The sequence below is a fragment of the Gopherus flavomarginatus genome, chromosome 5 (genome assembly GCF_025201925.1).
Source record: "Gopherus flavomarginatus isolate rGopFla2 chromosome 5, rGopFla2.mat.asm, whole genome shotgun sequence".
In the NCBI taxonomy this organism is placed as follows: Eukaryota; Metazoa; Chordata; order Testudines; family Testudinidae; genus Gopherus; species Gopherus flavomarginatus.
Window position 1 is genome coordinate 97,966,321 of NC_066621.1, and position 25,511 is coordinate 97,991,831.

General features: G+C 46.5%; 1 protein-coding gene across 1 annotated transcript; it reads right to left on the minus strand.

Moving 5' to 3' along the window:
* Window positions 1-12,490: 12,490 nt before the first annotated feature.
* On the minus strand, window positions 12,491-13,943 carry LOC127052402 (carbohydrate sulfotransferase 9-like). Its single transcript, XM_050955999.1, has 3 exons — window positions 13,838-13,943; window positions 13,169-13,335; window positions 12,491-13,030 (listed from the first exon to the last, which is right to left on the minus strand). Exons 1-3 carry the CDS (start codon window positions 13,941-13,943, stop codon window positions 12,491-12,493), a joined length of 813 nt encoding a protein of 270 aa, XP_050811956.1.
* Window positions 13,944-25,511: the final 11,568 nt, after the last annotated feature.

Sequence of the window (25,511 nt, forward strand, 5' to 3'; positions counted from 1 at the left end):
TTGCTTAATAGATACTGGAGCCTCGCGTTCCACTCTTAGGGTGCAAGATTTCCCTTCAGCACCTCGTTCCTCAGAAGTTATTAATGCCATCGGTGTGGGAAATACTCCCATTCCCCACCCTGTTTCCACTCCTTTGTCAGTCTCAATCGGCCCTCTCACTGAGCACCATGCGTTTCTCCTCAGTCCTTGCTCCCCTGCTAATTTGTTGGGAAAGGATTTGTTGTGTAAATTAAGGTGCACTATCTATTGCTCCCCGGAGGGGGTGTTTCTGGAAGTGCCTGATCCCGTGCAGAACAAAGTTTTAGCCCTGTTACATGAGGAACAAGCTCCTGTAGGGGACATCGACTCCAGCCCTTCCTTGTTGCAACAGGAACTGTTGGCCAAGGTCTCCCCTACACTGTGGGCTGAACATGCCAACCAGGTTGGGCGTATTGGCTCTGCTCAGCCGGTTGAGATTCGTTTAAACCCAGCAAAGCCTCTTCTCAAAATTCGGCAGTATCCATTGTCTAAACAAGCTGAGGACGGAATCCGCCCTGTAATTTCGGCCTTGCTTGAGCAGGGAGTTATTGTGCCAACTGTCAGTAAATGTAACTCCCCAATTCTGCCTGTGCTTAAACCAGGCAAACAAACCTGGCAGTTTGCACAGGACCTCCGAGCCATTAATGCTGCTGTAGTTCCGACTTTCCCTGTGGTCCCGAACTCGGCCACAATTCTTTCGTGCATTCCCCCAACCGAGCAGTATTTTTCTGTAAATGATTTGTGCTCTGCTTTTTTTTCCATTCCGATTCATGAAAATAGTCAATTTCTATTCGCTTTTACTTATCAGGGATCCCAGTACACTTGGACCCAGTTGCCGCAAGGCTATACTGAGTCTCCTACCATTTTTTCTCGAATCTTAAAAAAGGATCTGGACGATATTCGATTCCCAATGGGCTCAGTTCTAGTCCAGTGTTTGGATGACTTATTATTGGCATCTGAGTCTTTAGAAGCCTCTAAAACGGACACGTTGGTCTTGCTCCACGCTTTAGCCCAAAAGGGGCACAAGGTGTCCAAAGCTAAATTACAGCTCTGCTCCCTTGTGGTGCATTATCTGGGACATGATATTTCTATGGGCAAGCGAGGCTTGTCGCCCTCGCGCACTCAAGCCATTTTGCAGGTACCCAAGCCACTTACTAAAAAACAAATGCCAGGATTTCTTGGCATGGCAGGCTATTGCCGGCAGTGGATCCCAGGCTATGCCTCTCTTGTTCGCCCTTTGCAAAACCTAACCCTAAATAAAATCTCTGACCCTATTCCCTGGGATGAGCATGCGGAGGAAGCATTTCAACAGGTTAAAGGTGCACTGGCTCAGGCCCCAGCCCTAGGCCTCCCTAATTATACCAAACCGTTTACCCTTTATTGCCATGAAAAGGAGGGTTCGGCTCAGGGGGTTCTTACACAATTACATGGGGATAAGCACAGACCCGTCGCCTATTTCAGCTCTTCTTTAGATCCTGTGGCAGCGGGTCTGCCCCCATGTCTCAGATCCGTAGCTGCTGCTGCAACGCTTGTAGAAGCTTCTGCTTCTCTTATATTGGGGAGCCCCTTAACAGTGGCTGTTCCCCATGCCGTTATGGCCCTCCTTACCAAAGGCAAGACTCAGCATCTCTCAAATTCCCGGCTTACAAAGTATGAAATGATCCTTTTAAATGCTGTAAATGTTAGCTTGGTTAGATGCTCAGTACTAAACCCCACCTCCCTCTTGCCCACGGCAGAGGATGGCGAACTGCATGACTGCCTTCTTGTAACTGCTGAGCTTTCTACCCCTAGACCTGACCTGCAGGATGTTCCCCTACAGAACCCTGACTTAATTCTTTTGTTGATGGCTCCTGCCTTAGAGACTCAGCTGGCTGACTTGTGACAGGTTATGCTGTGTGCAATCTACATGACACCATAGAGGCCTTCTCTCTTCCAGCAACTAAATCTGCCCAGGTTGCGGAGCTGTTTGCCCTTACTAAAGCCTGTCACTTGGCAGTCGGAACTACTGTTACTATTTATACCGACTCCTGATACCCCTTCGGGGTAGTGCATGATTATGGACAGCTATGGAAATACAGGGTTTTCCATACCTCTAGCGGGACACCCATCAGATATGGCCCATATGTTGATGCTTTACTATGTGCTCTTCAATTACCCTCGGCTATTGCTGTTGTTAAATGTTCAGCCCATCAGAAACCCTGCAATGACATTACGCGAGGAAATGCCCTGGCAGATGCTGCTGCCAGGCAGGTGACCCTTTCCGGGTCTCCGGCTCCCTTTGGAAACAGTTCTCTTTGTCTGCTTCAGCCCTTCCCTGCGGCCGGCTCCCTGTCAGACCTTGCACATATGCAGGAGTCGGCATCTGAGAAGGAGAAGAATAGCTGGAAGCAGGCAAAATGCCGTCCGAACCCGGACGATGCCTTGCGGCGCGCCCCTGACAGTCGCCTGGTTGCACTCCAGGCTTTGCTTCCATACTTTGCTCGCTTGGCCCATGGCTTAGCTCACGTGAGCAAGGGAGGAATGATTGCATCAGTAACACGGCATTGGTATGCCCCAAAAGTTTTCAAGCATGGCTCAGCAATATTGTAATTCTTGCCCTATCTGCCTGGCACATAACAGTGGAAAACCAGTCCGGACTAGCCAGGTGGCCCACCCTACACCATGGGGGCCTTTTGTAAATATTCAAATTGATTTTATCAGTCTACCAAAATGCTGCTCCTATGAGTATGTGTTAGTGTGCATCTGTATGTATTCTGGGTGAGTTGAAGCCTACCCTTGTGCAAAAGCTGATTCCATTACAGTTGCAACGAAACTGTTAAAGGATTTCATTCCCCTGTTCGGATTACCTGTCTCTAACAACAGTGACAGAGGCACCCACTTTACAGGTCAAGTCATGCAGCAAATTTGCAAGGCTCTCAATATAGTACAGCACCTGCACTGCGCCCACCACCCCCAAAGTGCGGGGGCAGTGGAATGAAAGAATGGGGAGCTGAAAACAAACTTGCCAAGCTTTGTGCTGAGACAGGCCTTAAATGGCCAGATGCTCTGCCTCTGGCTCTAATGCAAATGAGAAATACCCCTATGCGGAAACATGGCTTATCCCCACGCGAAATTCTCATGGCACGGCCCATGAGAATGCCTGTTTCCCCACCCCTGCTCCCCAGTCAAGTGAACTTACAGTTAAATGACTAAACTGTTTTAGATTATTGCAGATCACTAATTTGCCATGTCAGATTTGTTCACTTGCAGGTCCAAAGCGCCTTGCCCGATCCGGCGGAGACTGAGTGCCATCCTTTACAGCCTGGAGACTGGGTTTATCTCAAGGTCCACCAGCGCAAGTCTTCCCTGGAACCCAGTGGAAGGGTCCATATCAAGTTTTGTTAACCACCCATACCGCGGTGAAGTGCCAAGGGCTCGCCAGTTGGGTCCACGCTTCTCACTACAAAAAGATTTCAACGCCTTTGGACTCTACCAGCATACCCTACAGCCCCGCGAATCAGGACCAAGGTGTTAAAGAGACTCTTCCTCCACCTGAGCCCCTCGCAACACCTAATACACCAAGAAAGGAACTAAGATATAATCTCAGAACCCACTCGAAAACCTAAAGGAAGGGGGTTGTAGGGCCTCTGTTGAACAGTTCTTGCTATGGCTGGGCTAGAAACTGCAATGCAAAATCCCGCCATGGTATGAAGGTTGTTAATGCTCTCTTGTTGTTTTATCTGTGTAATCATATTTCTTTTGAATTGGTTACCTTTCAAAGTTCACAGTACCTTCATGTATCCCTGGATGCCCAGAGGGACCGGTACTCCGGGGCTTTTTTAGGGGTAGGAAGGAGTGGTGTGACCCTTCCTGCGCCTAGAAACTGCCCTAAGGTGCCCCTAGACCTCCCATGGCGTGGAACCAGACCGGTCTCAGCCCTGGAGAAAAGGACTGTGCGATCGGTAGCAAAGCAACAGGAGAGGAAGTCCCTGACTGTCAAGGACGTTGAAAGTTGGCCGTGGTATAAAAGATGTAACATCATCACTTGGCAAGGAAGTACTTGTGGCGGGGGGACTGGCAATGTGGCACGGATTGGTATTTGGGATTCATCCCTGTTCCCTCACAATGTAAGCCACCACAAGTGCCGTACCCATGTCAGACTATCCCTGAATTGTTAGATAGCCCTAAAACCCCGACCATCCCTCTCCAGTAATTTGTTTTTTTATTGTGTAACTAGGTTTTTTTTTCAGTTCAAAATCTCCTTTACGAACAGGTGGTGGAATGGGAAACCTTTGGAATGGTATATATCTTCTTTGTAAACATAACCACGAACTCTGACCGCAATTGGCGGACTTCGCATTCCTGTAAAACCATTTATTTCGTTAATTATTGGTGCAATAATGTAGATTATGTGCTCATCCCAGGTCTTTGCTCTACTCATGATACACAGGGTTCTACATGCTTTCTAGTCACCCAGGTAACCAGAACTTCTGTATACACACAAAGAGTTTGTTCTTCCACCGTTGCCTTCAGCTGTATGGAGGAACTTCCCCTTACCGAAAATATAACCTGAGCCTTAATTCAGTATACCCCTGCTCTCACAGCCAATGTCTCCTTATCTAAAAAAGGCATTCAGGTGCATGATCAGCAACTATGGTACGAACCTACGGGAAAACCAGACTCGACAGAATTTAAATGGACCATATTAAATGCCACTCTGGGAACTATTAGGTTTTCCCTTCCCCTAACCCATTTCCAAATTACTGCTACATACCCTAACTGTTCCCGAGGGGTGGCCCTAAGGCTGGCGCAGCAGCAGGCCTGGAGTACTACCAGGGGAAAGAGGGAAATAACTGACACCCTGTGGCTGGGAGCAAATAGTGCTGCTTCTGCTTGGAATATTTATAAAACCCAGCAACACGAGGGTAGACTAGGACAACTGGAACAGGCCGCAGGCTTTATTACTGGGGCACAGGTTGCCGGAGTACGGGCTGGGGTGGGTGAATTACATGTGGTCTCCACCCTTAGTGCCATCACCCAAAATGTCTTAAGACAAATGATCCTGCAAGCCACTGAGGCGGGAAAGGCATTGCAGTGGGACCATGCTTGCTCTGAGGTACAGGATTTCCTTAATGTTCAGCTGGCCTCCATTCAAGAAGATCTCAAGCACCAGACCTGGCCCACTGCCCTTACTGCTGCTTCAGGTGTACCATCACACTTGTGCCCATGGAGACACACTTGGAAGTTCTCAGGGTGGAAATGCTTGGGCTCCCAGTGCTTCTTCCAGGCCTATGGTCCTGTGAAGGGAGTGTGGGCTCCCACATTCTGCATTCTCCCTGGCCCTTGGGCCGGTTGTTTATGGGATTGGGTGATCCACCGAGACGTTTGGGAAATAAACCCCCCCCCCCCCAGGGCCCTAACCGCTTCTTGGTCAGTGCCACAGCAATAACACCTGATCTCTGGATAGGTCTGGGTAATCTATGGATGTATTGGCCTCTAGAACCTCCACAACTCCAATGCATGTGAAAACTTAGACCCGGTGAAATCGTTACTGTCCACCAACATGTGTGTTGGGAAGGTAGCGGAAATATAACAACCCTCGCCTCCCAACCCCTCAGTCGGGCCAACAACAGCTGTGTCACCATTAATTCATCTGTCTTGCAAAATACAGCCTTTAACTTAATCACAGCCACGCGCACTCATAATATGTTTTGGCCCACAGGCAAATCATACAATGTTTCCCTGCATTTCCAGGTTCCCTTTAATTGGACAGCTATAGTTCCAGATCGTTTTCATACCTTACTGTCCCTTCTACCAGAAGTCCAAATGATCTCCCGGTTACAGGAACAGTCCCATCTCATTGAGATTATGTATCAGGCCGAACTCAATGCCTTCCAAACAGCTCATAAGGTTATCACTCTCAGTGTGACTACAGATATTTTGTGTTTGGTTACAAGGGCCCTCCAGCCATCCCATGCTCATGATTATCTTCTGTGGGGATTAGTGGGAGGAGGGCTGTTATTAACTATTTGTTTTTGTTCCTGTTGCCGTAGAGCATGTTGCCCCTGCCCAATATCCACCCCATGTGCCCCGCCACAAATAGTTGCCCTGCGTTCTATAAGGGAAGAAGACCCCAGCCCAACAGACTGCAACAATAACCCTCCTTATGTAGAAATTCAAACTTTAATGGACATCCAGGTTTAAATATTTGATGCCGTAAGAGGCATCAAAAGGAGGGAATGATAGGGAATGTAACCCCCCACTCCAGCATTGTTAGATAAGATTTGCTATTATTTTATAGTTAAATGAACTTTGCAATTGTTTTTGCAGGCCCCTGTGTGTAGGCTCCGGGCTCTAACTAAACAAATGCTAAATAAAACTGGTTTTGTTTGTCTGGATCCCGAGACCTGCGTATGGGTTTATCAGCATACTCAGCATTAAGGTATGAAGAAATAGGGTATGACACACTGACAAAAGAGGAACTGGGAGGAGGACAGAAGATCCCTTGGGGGCCAGCACAGCTTTAGGCAAGTATAGTGTGGCAAATATTGCTTACTTAGGTAACCGCAGGGAGGGGACACAAAATGACCAGCACAATCACTGCCAGAACACATGAAACATGTTGAAATAGCTTGCTGATTTGCAATATTTTATACCAGATACGGTGCACATGAAACATGTTGAAATAGCTTGTTGATTTGCAATATTTTATGCCAGTTATGGTAAAATATTAATCTTAATTTGCAGTGTTAGCAATATTAACCCAAATATGGGCATGCTTATATGTGACGTTTTGCGGTTTTAACCTTTATAAGCTTGGTGAAAATTGTCAAGGGGAGAGCAGCCTACCTCTTGCGTGGGGTTACGCTGTCTCTCCCTGTATGCACACTTGTAATCTTGTAGTCTTGTTATAGGAATAAAGGTACCTCAGGCTGTCTGATCCAAAACCAACCGTGCTGTCAATTTTCCATGACAGAGCTAAGACGAAAGTGCAGTGTCTGTTCTTATCAGTTTAATTTCTTCTGATGGACATCTACAACATTTGTCCTGAAGATGGAGTCTCCTGCTGCCATTTTTGAAAAAAAATGATGCTGCCTTGAAGATATACTCCGCTGCTGCTACTTTGGAAGAAAATTCTTTCTCACCCTCAACTACACTCTCATCAGCCACTGCTGCTCCTGCATCCTCTACTTCTCAGAAAGCTCAGTGGAAGCCTATCACGAAGATCACCCTTGGTGCCTCATGGAAGGCCTGGACCACCAGCAAGGATGAAAAAAATCAGCACCTGGCCAAAGAAAACCCCTGTGGATACCTCTGCAGGGAAACATAGCACCAGAAGGACAGCTCTTCGGGGCCTCACATCCAGGAGCAAGAATATCTCACCAGTTCTTCAGGAAGAGGACCCCTGGAGAACCTCTCCCACTTCCCAGGACCCAGGATGCTGATCGTTGCCCTGCTGGGAAGGATGCTACCAGAGGAGCTCCCCCAACGACCCAGGACCAGGATGCTGATCACTGACCCACTGCTCCAGAGAGGGATGCTCCAGAAGGAACCACCTCCTCAATCCCAGACCCCGAAACTACTTACCACCTGGCTGTCTGGAGGAGGGCCGCTCAAAGGGGAATGCACTCCAGAGCCCAGGATCTTAATGCTGCACACTGTCCTTCCAGGCAAAGAAATATCATGGCCAGTGAGTCCAGCCCTGCCCAGGAGCGACCTCACCTCCTCAAGTTTCCCTACCAGACCCAGAGGAATCACCTGGGATCCTTCCAGCACAACAGAGGTCCGCCCCACAGAGGGTGAGGCACAGGAAGACGACGGCATCTACCTCTAGTACGCACTCCCTACAGGTATCCTCTTCTGCCCCTTTTGCCTCCCCATCCATGGAGTCCAGACCCTTGGGGCCCTCAGCAAACACGTTTGCAAGACCTGCAACAAACAGATTGCTTTCCGGGTTAGCTGCTGCCATCTACCCTTTGAGACTCAAAAGAAATGTAAGTTCCATCAAACCACATGCAAGGGACCTCTCACGACTGCAAAGGTCAATCCCACTGACTCCTTGAGAGTTCCAACCCTGACCCCCACCAATGGTCTGGCTTCAGGACTCCAGCCAACATCCTCAGAGTCACAGCAGGTAAGGGGGAACTGTCATAACCTAGTCCCAGATTTGGACCTTAGCGTCCAAAATATGGGGGTTAGCATGAAAACCTCCAAGCTTAGTTACCAGCTTGGACCTGGTAAAGCTGCCACCACCCAAAAAATTAGAGTGTTTTGGGGCACTCTGGTCCCCCCAAAAACCTTCCCTGGGGACCCCAAGACCCAAATTCCTTGAGTCTCACAACAAAGGGGAATAAACCATTTCCCTTCCCTTCTCCCTTCCAAGTGTTCTCTCCCTGGGTTCCTGGAGAGATACACAGAAGCAAGCTCCGTGAATCTAAACAGAGGGACTCCACCCTCTCTATTTCCAGTCCTGGAAACACAAGCAGAGAGAGCCAATCTCTCCCCCACTCCCCTCCTTTACCCAGAGGGAATGCAAAGTCAGGCTAGTAAATCTAACACACACAGATTTCCCCCTGACTCCTTCCTCCCACCAATTCCCTGGTGAGCACAGACTCCATTCCCTGGAGTTCCCCACTAAAGAAAAACTCCAACAGGTCTTAAAAGAAAGCTTTATATAAAAAGAAAGAAAAAATACATAAAAATGGTCTCTCTGTATTAAGATGACAAATACAGGGTCAATTGCTTAAAAGAAATATGAATAAACAGCCTTATTCAAAAGAATACAATTCAAAACATTCCAGCAATTACACACATGTAAATACAAAAAAACAAACCTATCTTTTTGTACTTACAACTGGGAAACAGGAGATTAGAAAGGCAGGAAACAGAAATCCTCTCATAGCCGAGAGAGAGATAGGCACAAGACAAGAACAAAAAACTCAGACACAAACTTCCCTCCACCCAGATTTGAAAAAGTCTTGTTTCCTGATTGGTCCTCTGGTCGGGTGTTTCAGGTTACTTCTTTCCAGGTGTAAGAGACACTAACCCTTAGCTATCTGTTTATGACAGGGACCAACCGCCAACTGAGGGAAGCACAACCCCTGCCTCGAGGACTGACAATGCCACCAAAATAACCAGCCCTGTCTCCAGAATCCCCACACTGGACCCTCCTGCAAGGGGGATCACCGCCACCTCACAAGTCAGCAACCTCACCAGACGTCTCAGCGACCTCATAGAAACCATCTGGCACAACACAGATACAAGACGGGGCAGTGCTCCCCCACAGGTAACCTCATGCCGCCCTGCCATAGGAGCAACTAGAACCAACCCCAGGCCACAAGACAAGACCGAGCCAATGGAGGCGCCTCCTGCAGCCTCCAGATCCCATGACCGGACTCCACCCCTGCGAGACCAACACCTCCTCCAAGGTTACCCAATGATCCTCCGACCACCAAAAACCCCATGCCTCACCGAGGACCCCCCAGCTGGATACCACCCACAGAAGAACCAGAGCCATCCCCAGCACTTCCAGACATGACTGTACCCCCCCAAAGCCCAGCACCGATGCTTCCAGAACCCCACTCCATCCCGGAAAATCCAATACTGCCTTAGAGACACCAAGGGCTGCCCTCCACACTGCACCATGACCCTCGCCCCAAGAACCCGTTGAACACAGGGAATTGGTGGGAGGAAGGAGTATGAGGGACAACAAGGCCGCAGACTGTCCCCACAGCACCTGAACCTGTGGAGACAATGCAGCAAGAGGAGCAACGGACACGAGCGAGGGTCGCCACGCCGTGGCAATCCGCCTAGATGGACGAGCTGGCAAAGGCTGAGGACTTCGAGAACTTTGACACTCTGACGGACAGATTGACCGCAGAACTGTCTGCAGAAATTACAACCAGAAGGAGGGAACCCCAGGAGGCTACACGGACCACTCGCAGATTCCCTGTGCTGAGCTGTAACAACACCACCAGAGAAGATAGGAGAGGGGATGTCGGCAGCTGTTACGATCCGGCGGCTGCATCCTGTATTCAGAAACTATACAGAATGAACGGGACGAAAACCATGACGGAGATCCTCAATGGGACCTCCTCCTACTGTGCCATCCAGCCCCAGGGGCTCTACTCCTACTTCAAGGATGTGTTTGATCACAAGGCCCAGACCAACTTGCGACACCCAGAGTGCCTTCTCCCACTACCCCGGATCGACCTCATAGAGGACCTGGAGAGAGATTCTTCCCCACAGGAAGTACAGGCGAGGCTGACGAGGACCAAAAACACTGCCCCTGGAAAAGATGGCATCCGCTACCACCTGCTGAAGATGCGAGATCCCTGCTGCTTGGTGCTTGCTGCCATCTTCAACAAATGCAAGCAGTTCCACCACATTCCCCGCTCCTGGAAAAGTCCATGACTGTGTTCATCCACAAAAAGGGTGAATGGGACGACCCTGGCAACTGGAGGCCCATCTCCCTCTGCTCCACCATCTACAAGCTGTATGCCAGCTGCCTCACGGCAAGGATCACAGACTGGTCAGTGTGCGAGGGCGCCGTCAGCTCAGTGCCTGCTTCCACTTGCTGACATATTCCGATGCCATGATAAGGAACATCGCAGTGAATGCCCTGCGTGATGCAACAGAGAAGCGGATCAGCAGAGGCCCCTCCAACCAAGACATCGTCACCTTCCTGAGCAGCTCTCTGGATGGGGAATTCGGACAGGATGGGCGCGACATCGCTTCACTGTGGTCCCGCACTCGCAACGCCACGCGTCACCTGAAGAAGCACATCGGCTGCTGCTAGGAGTGGCGCGAGGAGCGCCAGGAGCTGGAAGTCAGGGTGCCACAGATCGGGTCAAAATACACCACCATTGTCACCCTGTGCTCCAGGGGCTTGCTGGAGAGGTCCCTGAAGGCTGCCATCCACTCGCTGTATGTGGAAACCCTGAAGCATAAACCAGACCTGGGTAAAGCCTTTGAGTTGACCAGCAAGTGGGACACCAGCAACCACTTCCACGCTGGGGGCGGCTTCACTCCCTTCGCTATCTGGCTGTTCATCCACAGTGCCCAGCTCAACTGCGTCCTGCTCAACAGAGCCGTCCACCACGGGAACCAAGACAAGTGCTGTAGGAGGTGCGGCTACTCCAACAAGACCCTGCGCCACGTCCTGTGCAGCTGCAAAGCCCATTCCAGAGCCTGGCAGCTGCACCACAATGCCATCCAGAACCGCCTGGTGAAAACCATTGCACCACGCCTGGGGGAGATCTCCGTGAACTGCACCATTCCCGATACTGACAGCCAGCTACGACCTGACGTCATCGTCACTGACAAGGCCCAGAAAAAGTTCATCCTCATCAATGTCACGGTCTCCTTTGAGAACAGGACCCCGGCATTTCATGAAGCCTGAGATCGTAAGCTGGAAAAGTACGCCACCCTGGCCGACACCCTGAGAGCAAAGGGCTACAAGGTGTAGACGGACACCATGATTGTCAGAGCCCTGGGCACCTGGGACCCCTGCAACAAGCGAGTGCTGCGGACCTGCAGGATCAGTCGACACTACACATGGCTCATGCGGCACCTCACAGTCTCAGACGCCATCTGATGGTACAGGGACATCTACATCGAGCACATCACCGGCCACCAACAGTACCAGGGAGAGTGAGCCAGAGTGACATTGTTCTTCAACTATGAGAAAGGGACCAAGACACTTTCTCCATTGGATCATATGAACTGGAACCATAAACTCCCTGAACATTAAATCTCACCAAATAAGGGTCAATCCGTCCTCATCATCATATCCACTCATTATATTCAACACCCAAACATAGCCACTTTATGAACGTCATACCCTCATATCTCAATGTCTGTACTTGGAACCATCAACCTTTTACCCCCAATCAGGGATATTACAGATTATGTATTCCTTATGCCACCCGATCTTAAACCAACTTTGCACCATCGATAATCTGTATGTTATTCCCTGACAACCAGAAACTTCTATGCTTAAATTCTGTACTGTTCACTTTTTTTTTAACATCATCTTAATACAATTTTTAAATGATTCTGTTTGGTGCACTGCACCTTTACTTGTAAGAAGTCTACCTGCCTACCTGCCTGCTAGAGGTTGGAGGTTCATACATGGTAAGGGACACACACACTGCTTTGGATTTTTTTTAATAACTGAAAATCAAAATAATCTAGATTCTAAGTGGACACTCTGGAACATCTGTGTATGGAAAAGCCTTATTCCCCATTCTTTACCCCAGTCATGCCAACGGACTCTGTGCATTTCAGTGCATTCAAGGCAATCAGATCAGCAGAAGGAAAATATAATACAGCTGGAATGTTTCTTACATTGATTCAATAGAGGAGTGCATACAACAAATAGCTCCATGAGCTACCAAACAATAACAGCGCTTGATTGCTACGATCAACCACCTGTAACCATCTTTGTAGACAACTTCATGCGATTTTCTATGAATAAAAATGTCCCTCCTGTTCATACTGTATCAGTCTCATAAAGGTTCATTTTCAAATCATAAGGACAGTTGAACAAAGCAAAATCCATCTGGTACAGCTTCTTGATCTTTTCAATTTGCTCTGAGATCAGCTTTCTGAGATATTCTAAGGTGATATCACCACTAGTACGTTTCTCTGAGCTATGTGTCTTTAAGTTAGAGTAGTGCAGATCCTCTGGGGTTCCAATGTTCCTGAGAACATGTTCAAAATCTTGCTCCAAGGTCTCAAACTTCCCCAGGATGTCATAGTGAATGTTGCAAGGATCACAGAGTAGAAACATTGGTTTCCAGTGAATATCCAAATGTTCTTGGTTTTTTGTCAGAATAAAGTTAACAGACTCCTGGAAAATCACCTTTTCAGTTGAATTTTTGTTTTTCCTGAACATGGCCTTGAACTCATTTGTCACAGTGATACTATAGTATGGTTCAGAGTGCAGAAGCTTATCTCTGTAAGCTGAAACCAACCGTTCCAGGGGATCTCTGGTGAACATCACTTTGGTGTAACTGGTCAGCAATTTATCCTAGTAGTCAGAAAGGTAAGAACTCAGCCTCTTTAACAGTGGGGTACGGTGGATGAGGGCCTGTTGGACTTCATTAGCCTTTGTGCTCAGGTTCATTGTGAGGAGAATGATGATTTTTTTCCAATTGGAGCAGCCCACCTTGGGCACCTCACAGTAGATGAACTTGTGGTTATGTTCCACAAAAGTCTGTTTTGCAACATTATGTTTCAGTTTGCTTTGTGAATGAGAAAGGTTGTTCATCAGGCAGATGGAGTTCAATAAGTCTCTGCGATAGACTTGACTTATCAGCCAATCTTCCTTAGGAACTAGAAAAGAAGATGTGTGCAAGAAAGGAAGATACGCCACCAGTTTAAAGTAATTTCGCGGAATTCTCTTTTCATTCAGAAAATGAATGAACTCAAATTAATCACTTGTGGAACTAAAATAGCAGCTCATGATTAACATGAATCTCTGGTTCACTGTCACTTGTCTACACTGTTACAGGCATGCAACACAAGCTACCACGATTATTAAAAGGCTTGTTAGAAGGAGAATATGGGAGATGAATGGCAGGAGCAATATTCTTAGGGAGAATCCTGCTATGCATCTTCAAACACTTAACTTCAATGGCAAATGTGGCTTTTTGTGGGTTTCTCTTCCCTACACATGTCAGGATAACAAATAATCTGACAGGACAGGCCCCTCAGATATTTTATTTGTATTATTTATACATGCACCTTCGTTGTGCTACATATTTTATATGCTCCAAAAAGATGGTCACAGTTCCAAGAAACGAAAAATCCTTCTATCTATATTTTCTTTACTTACTCATCATTTCTGTTTGCCTCCTGTAGAATACTCCAGAAAGAAGACTTCCAAAAATGAAAATGAGGACAAGGAAAATGAACACCTTCCGGAGCACCTTGTCCACCATGTTTTCTCAGGAAGGAGAAGGATGTGGCCTTTGTGTAAGGAATCTGTCTTCCTAGCTACGAGAAAATGAGAGACAGTTTATTGTATGAATTTTGCTACAAAAATATCACATGCTACACAGAGTATAAGAGATCAGAGTCAGTGAGGTGCAGGAATGTGCTGTAGAGGGAACATGAGAATGCCCCTACTGGGTCAAACCAAAGGTCCATGTAGCCAGTATCCTGTCTTCCGACAGTGGCCAGTGCCAGGTGCCCCAGAGGGAATGAACAGAACAGGTAATCATCAAGTGATCCATCCCCCATCACTCATTCCTAGTTTCTGGCAAACAGAGGCTAAGGACACCTGGCTCATAGCCATTGATCGACCAATCCTCCATGAACTTATCTAGTTTTTTTTTAACACTGTTATGGTCTTGGCCTTCACAACATCCTCTGGCTAGGAGTTCCACAGGTTGACTGTTCGTTGTGTGAAGAAATGCTTCATTTTATTTGTTTTAAACCTGCTGCATATTAATTTCATTTGGTGACCCCTAGTTCTTGTGTTATGAGAAGGAGTAAAAAACACTTCCTTATCTACTTTGTCTATACCAGTCATGATTTTATAGACCTCAATTATATCTCCCCTTAGCCTTCCCTTTTCCAAGCTGAAAAGTCCCAGTTGTATTAATCTATCCTCATACGGAAGCCGTTCCATACCCCTAATAATTTTTGTTGCCTTTTTCTGAACCTTTTCCAATTCCAACATACCTTTTTTGAGATGGGGCAACCACATCTGCACATTGTATTCAAGATATGGATGTACCATGGTTTTATATAGAGGCAACATGATATTTTCTGGCCAATTATCTATCCCTTTCTTAATTATTCCCAGCATGCTGTTCACTTTTTTGACTGCCACTGAACATTGAATGGATGTTTTCAGAGAACTATCCACAATGATGCTAAGATCTCTTTCTTGAGTGATAACAGCTCATTTAGGCCCCATTATTTTATATGTATAGTTGGGATTATGCTTTCCAATGTGCATTACTTTGCATTTATCAACATTAAATTTCATCTGCCATTTTGTTGCCCAGTCACCCAGTTTTGCGAGCTCTTCGCAGTCTGCCTGGGTCTTAACTATCTTTAGTAATTTTGTATCATCTGCAAATTTTGCCACCTCACTCTTCACCCTTTTTTCCAGATCATTTAGGAATATGTTGAATAGGACTGGGCCCAGTACAGACCCTTGGAGGACACCACTATTTACCTCTCTCCATTCTGAAAACTGACCACTTATACCTACCCTTTGTTTCCTATCTTTTAACCAGTTACCAATCCATTGGAGCACCTTCCCTCTTATCCTGTGGCAGCTTACTTTGTGTAGGAGCCTTTAGTGAGGGACCTTGTCAAAGGCTTTCTGAAAATCTAAGAATACTATATCCACTGGATCCCCTTAGTCCACATGCTTGTTGACCCCCTAAATAATTCTAGTAGGTTGGTGAGGCATGATTTCCCTTTACTAAAACCATGTTGACTCTTCTTCAGCAAATTATGTTCCTCTATATGTCTGACAATATTGTTCTTTATTATAGTTTCAATCAGTTTGCCCAGTACTGAAGTCAGGCTTACAGGCTTGTAATTGCCGGGATCACCTCTGGAGCCCTTTTTAAAAATTGGTGTCACATTAACTATCCTCCAGTCATCTGGTACAGAAGCTGATTTAAATGATAGGTTACAGACTACAGTTAGTAGTTCTGCAATTTCACATTTGAATTCCTTCAGAACTCTTGGGTGAATACCAGCTGATCCTGGTGACTTATTGCTGTTTAATTTATCAATTTGTTCCAAAACCTCCTCTAATAATACCTCAACCTGGGACAGTTCCTCAGATTTGTCACCTAAAAAGAATGGCTCAGGTTTGGGAATCTACCTCACATTCTCAGCCATGAAGACCAATGCAAAGAATTCATTTAGTTTCTCCGCAATGGCCTTATCATCCTTTAGTGCTCCTTTAGCGCCTCAATCATCCAGTGGCCCCACTGGTTGTTTAGCAAGCTTCTTGCTTCTGATGTACTTAAAAAAAATTTGCTATTACTTTTTGAGTCTTTGGCTAAATGTTCCTCAAATTCTTTTTTCACCTTCCTAATTGTGTTTTTTCACTTCACTTGCCAGAATTTATGCTCCTTTCTATTCTCCTCACTAGGATTTAACTTCTACTTTTGAAAGGATGCCTTTTTGCCTCTCACTGCTCCTTTTACTTTGTTATTTAGCCACAGTGGCTCTTTTTTGGTTCTCTTACTATGTTTTTTAGTTTGGGTATACCTTTAAGTTGAGCCTTTATTATGATGTCTTTAAAAAGTTTCCATGCAGCTTGCAGAGATTTCACTTTTGGCACCGCACCTTTTAATTTCTGTTTAACTAACTTTCTTATTTTTGTATAGTCTCCCTTTTGGAAATTAAATGCTACAGCGTTGGGCCACTGTGGTGTTTTTCATGCCACAGGGATAGTAAATGTAATTATATTATGGTCACTATTACCAAGCGGCCCAGCCATATTCATCTCTTGGACCAGATCCTGTGCTCCACTTACGACTAAATCAAGAATTGCCTCTCCTCTGGCGGGTTCCAGGACCAGCTGCTCCAAGAAGCAGTCATTTAAGGTGTCAAGAAACTTTATCTCTGCATCCCATCCTGAGGTGACATGTACCCAGTCAATCTGGGGATTATTGAAATCCCCCATTATTATTATTGAGTTTTTTTATTTTAATAGCCTCTCTAATCTCTCTGAGCATTTCACTGTCACTATCACTATCACTATCCTGGTCAGGTGGTCTGTAGTCTATCTGTACTGCTATATTCTTATTATTAGAGTACGGAATTTCTATCCATAGAGATTCTATGGTACAGTTACATTCATTTATGATTTTTACTTAATTTGATTCTACACTTTCTTTCACATATAATACCACTTCCCCACCAGCATGACCTGGTGGCTATTTATTCTAACCAATATATATTATGTATTTTCTGTAACAAAAATACCTCATGAGCTGGTGTGCCAGGTTCGACCTACCTTCCAGATGGCACGGCCCTCTCCATCCTAAAGTAAATGTGAACCCACACTCCCTCACACCTGCTGTATAGTCCATGCGGTGCTGGAAAGTTCCACATACACCGATGAGGATCTTTGGCTATATCTACACTACAAACTGTGGCCAACGCAAGTCAGGCAGGGTACAACTGCTGCAGTTAGTATATCGCTCATGTGCGTGCATGCTTGGCACTTGGCACTTCACATGCTCACCAGGAATGCTTATGTCAAAGCAAAGTGTGGTGCACCGGGGACTGGTACCTGAGTGTCCCATGCACCATTCTCTCGTGTAAATCCTTCTGGAGAATTTTCCCAATGTGCTGGGGGTCACACATGAGTCACCAGGAGAGGCTGGAAGCAAGGGGGTCAAGTTCCCAGCATGCAACTTTCTGCATCCAGTAATGCCATCCCTATCCCATAATTTTTGCACCGCCTTTAAAAATCTCATAAACGTATGCAGCTGTTAGGGGCAGCTCCAGTCCACAGCACACCAAGCGCGTGCTTGGGGCAGCAAGCCGCGGGGGGTGTTCTGCCGGCGCCGTGAGGGCAGCAAGCAGGAACTACCGCAGGAAGTACTACAACAAGGGGGGACATGACAATTTCTGTGATTATACTTTGCTAATCAACATAGCAAAAAACAATTCAAGGTTACTGACATTCACAGAGCAGCTGCAGAGGGGGGAGCAACGCTTCTGAGCCTGAGAAGGAAATATTAACTGGTGGGATCATTTTGTAATGCAAGTTTGGGATGATGAGCAGTGGCTGCAGGCCTTTAGGAAGCACAAGGCCACATTCCTGGATCTGTGTGCTGAGCTCGCCCCTGCCCTCCAGCATGGGAATGGCAGAACGAGAGCTGCGCTCACAGCGGAGAAGTGAGTGGTGCCGCACAGTGGCGGCTTCCAGCGCCGCATTGCTGCTAGTCATTGGAAAATCGTTTTAGTGTTGGAAAAGCCACAGTGGGGCCATTATCACGCAACTGTGCAAGGCCATGAATTGTATCTTACTGTGCAGGACAGTAACTCTCTGCAATGTGCAGGACAATGTCGATGGATTTGCAAGCTAAGTGGTTTCCAAACTGCAGTAGAGCGATAAGTGATCTGCACATCCCTATTTTGGCACGAGCCCACCGTGTCAGAGAGTAAATCAGCACGAAAAGCTACTTTTCCATGGTTATGCAACTGTGGGTGGAGCAACTGTGGCTGGAGCACCATGAATACTTCCCTGGTATTAACACTGTCTGGTTGAGAAGGGTGCATGATGCTTGAAGCTTTAAGAACATAAGACTTTTCAGGAAACTGCAAGCGGGGACAATTTTTTTCCCACTTGCAGATTACCTTTGGTGATATTGAAATACCAGTAGTGATCCGAAGGGACCCAAGCTACTCACTCTCTTGACTCATAAAACAGTACACTGGCTACCTTGACAACTCAAGGATTCAACTAGCTGCTTCACAGGGGCAGAATGACAGTTGAATCTGCTTTCAGGAGATTGAAGGGATGCTGGCAATGTTTACTCACTGGATTAGATCTCAGTGAGAAAAATTTCCCAATGGTTATAGTCAGGGCCATCCCTAGACATTGTGGTGCCCTACGCAGGCCCCCCACAAGGGGGGGACTGGCCCCAGGCCTGTGCAGGGGGGTCCCCAGGCATCCGCAGGGGGGAGGGCTGTGCTCAAGGTCTATGGGGGCAGGAGCAGGCTTAGGGTTTGGAGGGCAGGGGGGAAACTGCCCCCCTCCAGCATGAGCTCCACTTCCTACCACCCAGTGATTGTAGGCCAGGCCCGACCTGCACTCACCGGGCAGCAGGAAGTGGAGTGACCCACACCCAGCCCACTCCACTCTGCTCCCCTGGCTCCCAGCCTTGGGACTTGGGGGTCAGAGGGGAACCGCCTCCCAGCACTCACTGGAAGCACAGCTGGGAGACAGTGGCTCAGAGTGGGCTGGGGCCGGGTCATTCCACTTCCCACTGCCCGGTGAGTGCAGGGAGCGCCCAACCCCTGCTGCAATCCCCCAGGGTGTAGCTCAGGGGAAGGGGTGGAGTGGGGGCAGAGCAGGGGTGGGAACTGGGACAGAGCAGGGGCTTTGGGAAAGGGGTGCAGTGGGGGCGGGGCTGGGCAGGTTTGGGAAGAAGCGAGGCGGGGCAGAGCAGGTATGGGGCTTTGGTGAAGAGGTGGAGTGGGTGCAAGGTAGAAGCGGCAGCAGCTTTCCTGGAGGATTGGGCTGACCACTGGAGTAGCATGCAGCTGCGTAGAGCACCAGGAAATTTGGTGCAATTTGGTGCCCCAAATTTCCTGGTTCCCTATGCAGCTGCATAGTTTGCATATGGGTAAGGCTGGCCCCGGATATAGCTGCCTTTTGTGTCCTGCATAATATCTGTGAGGCAAGGGTGACAAGTTGCTGCCAGAGTGGAGGTGGAGCAGCTGTCTGCTGGCTTTGAACAGATCAAAGGGCCAATTGGAAGAGTTTCACATGGAAGTAGTGGCTGAGCGAGGCCTTGGAAGAGCATTTCAGTGGTCCACACAGTAATGTGCCATGCCGGACTGTGCTCTACCTGGCCCTGAAGGGCGTTGGGTGTTGCTAGGAATTGTGTAGTGCAGGGGTAGGCAACCTATGGCAAGCATGCCAAATGCAGCATGCAAGCTGATTTTCAGTGGCACTCACACTGCCGGGGTCCTGGCCACCGGGCCGGAGGGCTCTGCATTTTAATTTAATTGTAAATGAAGCTTCTTAAACATTTTAAAAACTTTATTTATTTTACATACAATAATAGTTTAGTTTTATATTATAGACTTATAGAAAGAGACCTTCTAAAAATGTTAAAATGTATTACTGGCACTTGAAACCTTAAATTAGAGTGAATAAATGAAGACTTGGCCCTCCACGTCTGAAAGGTTGCCGACCCCTGGTGTACTGCTTGGTGTACATTTATGAATATCACTCTGTCTTTTAGTGAACCTATGAATTATGAGGTGCTCCCTGTACATTTATAATTGTTACACTGTGTTTAATACTCAACCTCTGAGTTCTGTGGACCTGTACAATTACAAGTAGAGCGTGCTTTGAATAGCACTAGGCATTCTGCAGTATGTATTATGAAGCAATAAAGATTAATTTATTTCCAAAAAATAAAAATGTATTGCATATCCAAAACAATGCAAAAAATAGTGTGCAATTAAAAAACAAACAAAATAAATTCACAGAACTCTACAATTAGAACAGTACAAAACTTTCATATCCATTTCAATCCATGCTGGCAGGACTGTTTGTCCACGATGGACTCTCGAATGGATCCTGGCTTGTGTCAGAGCTGGACCCCACTGCCACTTCTCCTCCTATTCTTCCTGCGCCTCCTCACTCTTCCTGTCAGGGATCTGTGTCTCGGACTCCTCAGAGGTATCTACAGTGCATTACGGGGTGCTGGTGGGGTATCCACCAAGTATGGTGCTCAACCCATTGTAAAAGCAGCAGTCTGTGGCCCAATACTGATTGTTGGCCTCCCTGGTCTTATGGTATGCCTGGCACAGCTCCTTGGCTTTCACCCGGCACTGCTGCTGATCTCTGTCACACCCACTGCCTGCATCCACCGTGCAATCTATTTGTAGATGTCCCCATTTCTACAACTGGTCTGTAGCTGTGCCCAAACAGCCTCTTCTCCGCACAGGCCTAGAGAGCCAGTACCTGCTGTCTACTCCAGGCAGGAGCACATCTAGAGCATGTAGCCAGCATAGTTGGGCAGTTGCACACATAATCCTTCTGCCAGGCAGAGTCAGCAGCAACTGGGGCCAGGTTCAATATCTAGGGGTCCATCTGAACAATACAGAACAGAATTGGCTCGAGCCCACACCCCATAACCTGGGAAACTAATCACCCCTCAGCACCTCTCAGAGGCAACACTTCCCCATCCACAAGCACTGAGTCTGTGTATAACAAAAGAAAGCTTTTATGAAAAGGGAAAAGGAACCCAGCATTAAATTGGCAAAAAATCATAAGCATGATTGGAAAGTGCCTAATCATAAGGAAACTACCTCCCTGCACAGTATTTTGGGCAGTCTCCTTTGCCTCAGTTTTCCAGTTCGCAGGGTGAAAGTCTGACAAACAAATGTTCCTTTAACACGCCACTCCCCTTCCCTCCAGGGCACCCCATTCACAGTTTGTCGTCCACAGGGGCAGCTCTAGACATTTCGCCTCCCCAAGCACTGCAGCATGCCGCGGGGAGCCACGGGACCAGTGGACCCTCTGCAGGTATGCCGCCTAAGGCCGCCTGCCTGCTACCCTCCCGGCCACCGGCAGAGCGCCCCCCGCAGCATGCCGCCCCAAGCACACGCTTGTCATGCTGGGGTCTGGAGCCACCCCTGGTTGTCCGCAGTGAACAAAGACCCAGCCTTCAGAGGTGTGTTCACATGAAGGGGAGACATCAAACTGCCACCACTACATATGCAACTGCTTCATTGTTCTGTCGCTGCCACCGCTTGCCTCCTGTGCCACAATTATCCCTGCTGCTGTAATCACTACTGGCCACACACTGCTGTGATGCTGTGTTGTGAGGTTCCACTACTGAGCCCAACTCTTACTGGTTTCACTGAGTAGAGAGGAACCTCTCTGTTGCTGCCTCTTCATCCTTGTTCAGCATAACTCTGTCCCCACACCAGGTCTAAATAGCATCAATAATAAAAAAATAGTTGGTGCAAAAGACAATTTGGAGGCATCTGTTTGCATTCCACCTGCATTTTCAGGCATTAGAGGAGTCCCTATATTAATGTAAAAATGGATTTCTCATAGCTTACAGTTGCTAAAAATCATATTTAAGGCTCTGGAAGGAAAGGACTGCTTTGTCCATAAGAGGCTTTCTTTATGTCTTCCAGCTATGCTTCATGTAGAGAAGCAAATTATGGATTAGAGAACAAAATGGAATAGTTAATAAAATGATGAGCACATTTTTAAATTATGTAGAAAAACAGAAATTAGTAATTATGGGGTGTGGGATCCAATGAAGTTTGAAGTAGTCTATATATCTTAGTGCAGTATTTCTTTTTGCCATGTAACTCTTACCAATTATTTTTTAAATTATATGCTAAAGACATAGAAGTCACATCTTTTCCCTATATCTATTTTTCATTTATATCCATGGATTATATTTTGAGGGGATACAAACTGTTCAGAGGACTTCTAGCTATAACATTATATGCTTGGGCTTTTCTTTTAAATGTAATTATGGTATCCTGTCAATATCAATAAAAAAGTATCATCTACAAAATTATGCCTGAGCCTGTGGGAACCTCTAAAAATCCTATCATATTCTCCCATCACAAAATCTAATGATAGAACTCAATGTTTGAAACACAGGTGACAGCGAATAAACTGTTCAGTTATTTAGAAAACCTGCAGGAGACAAAACAAAAATCACATTAAATTTTATATATTCAAAGAGCAGTAGAGAGAGAGCAAGTTTAACATACCTGTACCATTTCATTGGACCCAGCAAAGCCTGGACACAGAATGCCTCCCCTTAAAATTTTGCACACCTCTAGTTCAAATTTGCTTTTTGTTTGCTTAAGAAGTTAGCTCAAAAGAAAAGAACGTGTATCCATGTGTGATATATGTGCACTACAGTCTATACACTATAATACCTTCCTGTTACAGATGTCTATGGGTCTTATTCTCAGCTGCATTAAGACAGTTGGCAATGATAAAGTATGGATTAGCAGAAATCTTTGGTCTCTCTTTTAACCTTTTCCTTTACTGCATGTTCTATTATGCTTGCATTATGCAGCCTGTTGACTTCTTATTCAACTAGAGCAGTGGTTCTCAAACTTTTGTACTGGTGACGCCTTTCACATAGCAAACCTCTGAGTGTGACCCCCCTCATAAATTTAAAACACTTTTTTATATAGATTAATACCATTATAAATGCTGGGTTTGGGATGGAGACTGACAGCTTGCGACCCCCCCATGTAATAACCTCGTGATCCCCTGAAGCGTTCTGACTTCCAGTGTGAGAACCCCTGAACTAGGGTGACCAGATGTCCTGATTTTATAGGGACAGTCCCAATATCTGGGGCTTTGTCTTATATAGGCTTCTATTACCCCCCACCCTCTGTCTGGATTTTTCACATTTGCTATCTGGTCACCCTATATTCAACAAGGACCTGATTGAAAGACCACTGAAATCAATGTGAGAGTTTTCAATGACCCAATGGGTTTTGAATCAGGCGCCAAAATCCCCAACATTTGTTATTCTCCTTTTTAAAAATATTTTTAAAATTATAATTTCACTCTTTGTAACAATTAAAAGAAACAAAACATGAAAAAGACTCCTTTATAAAGGATGAAATGTGGGTGTACATTTACAAATACATTTTGTTAGATTCTAACAGTGACATTAAAATGAAATGATACAACTCCTGCACACTGCTGCTTTGATTGCAACCATTTAGTGATCTCTCAATCAAGCATAGGGAGTCTCACTCTGTGAAATAGGCTTTATGGGGCTGATCCAATGGCCACTGAAGCTAGTGGAATGTCTCCCATTGACTTCAGTTGTCTTTAGATCAGAGCCTGAGTCAAGACCACTCTGAGGAACTTTTCAGGGAGCAGCTCCAGCCAGGGCTGTATTCTAATTCATTTAACAGCCTATTAGTGTATTCCAGAGGATTCTCAGTGTCAGCTGAGCTAGACAGAGGGTACTTTTTTCAGAGGGCTGGTCTACAACACAGAATCAGGTCAACTCAAGACATCTTACATCGGCCTAACTCTGTAAGCATCTGCACTAAAATGTCACTCCTGCCAAGGGTAACTTGCCCATTACTCTGATTTAATAACTCCATCTCCGCAAAGGCAAAGCGCAGGGGTCAGCAACCTTTCAGAAATAGTGTGTTGAGTCTTCATTTATTCACTCTAATTTAAGGTTTCACATGCCGGTCATACATTTTAACATTTTTAGAAGGTCTCTCTCTATTAGTCTATAAAATATTGTTGTATGTAAAGTAAACACGTTTTTTAAAATGTTTAAGAAGCTTCATTTAAAATTAAATTAAAATGCAGAGCTTATCAGTTTAGTGCAGTGGTCTTTAACCTGGGGTGCATGCACCCCCTGGGGCAGGGCCGGTGCAAGGATATTTTGTGCCCTAGGCAAAACTTCCACCTTGCCCCACCCCTTTCACATCGGTCCATTGAGGGGCAAATCCCAACGAGCCTTTATAGACCCCAGGGGCCAGTCATGCCCTGGGGCCAGCCATGCCCGGGGGCTGCTCCCTAGACCAGATTTCCCCCTCCCTGCCCCCTGAACTCTCCTGGAGGGTGCACAGCCCCCTCATGAGCCCTTCCCACCCCACTCAAGTTGCCCCTGCCCCGAGTCCACTCACTGGTTTTGCCTGGCAAAATCGGCTGCCGTGCCAGAGGTGGCACGCATGCCAGAGGTTGCCGACCCCTGCTATAGTGCTTAGGTCAATGTAGTTAGGGCAACACAGTGTCAATGTAGACACTACATTACTTAAATCGACTTTAAAGGCCTCCAGGTAGTGTCCCATAATGCCAAGTACACTGGTATAAGCCTGCGACAGTCCCAAGGATACAATCTGGACCATGGAACAGCTGTGTCCCCAGGTCTCCAACAAAGGGAGCCTTCTATACTGCTTTACTATGAGATCAGCCACTCCTGGCCAGATAACGCAGTCTCCAACATGTAACTTGCTCTTAGCTGCACAATATTGAGTGCTACTAGCTAGCCTCATGAATTAAACTGCCAAGCACCACCAGCAAGTTCTGTAGTCTTAGACGTTCCACCACAAATGTGAGTCTGGTACTGCCCATGCTGCTCACTGTGCAATACAAGCTCATACAAAGTCCCTCATTTCTTCAAAAGAAAATGATAATGCATCAGCCTTATTGTCCCAAATAGAGTTTCCTATACACTTTAATCCAAACACACTGGTTAAGATAAAACAGTAAAACAAGTTTATTAAGTACAGAAAGATTTTAAATGATTACAAGTCAAGATGCATAAAAGTCAGAACTGGTTACAAAGTAAGTAAAAAGATAAAAACCAATCTACATTTACCTAGCTAAATGAACTTAAAAGCAAAAGGTTTGTCTCAACATAATCTGTGATAAATTTCAGCCTGAGACCCTTCCCCCTTAGTTCAGCGTCCTTCAGGTATTCCTAGATGTCTTCAGTAGAGAGAGATGGAAGGTGAAGGAGAGGTGAAGTGAAGGCCACCGTGTCTCATTTTTCTACTACCTACTCCTCTGTGAAGATTACCCCCAGCTGGGGTGCAGGCAGCAAGCAGTTTGTTTTGGACATGAGATCTGCATTATCTCTGCGACGAAATGTAAATTTCTTGTTTATACCTTTCCCCTGCTGGAAAATGGCTGCTAAAGCAAGTGCTGACTCTAACACCTGGCAGAAGCCAGTGTGTCTTTGCCTCTGAAAAAAACAGTTTGTCGGTGTTACCTGAAATTACAGCATATTTCAGTAAAAATCATACAGTAGAATCGTACA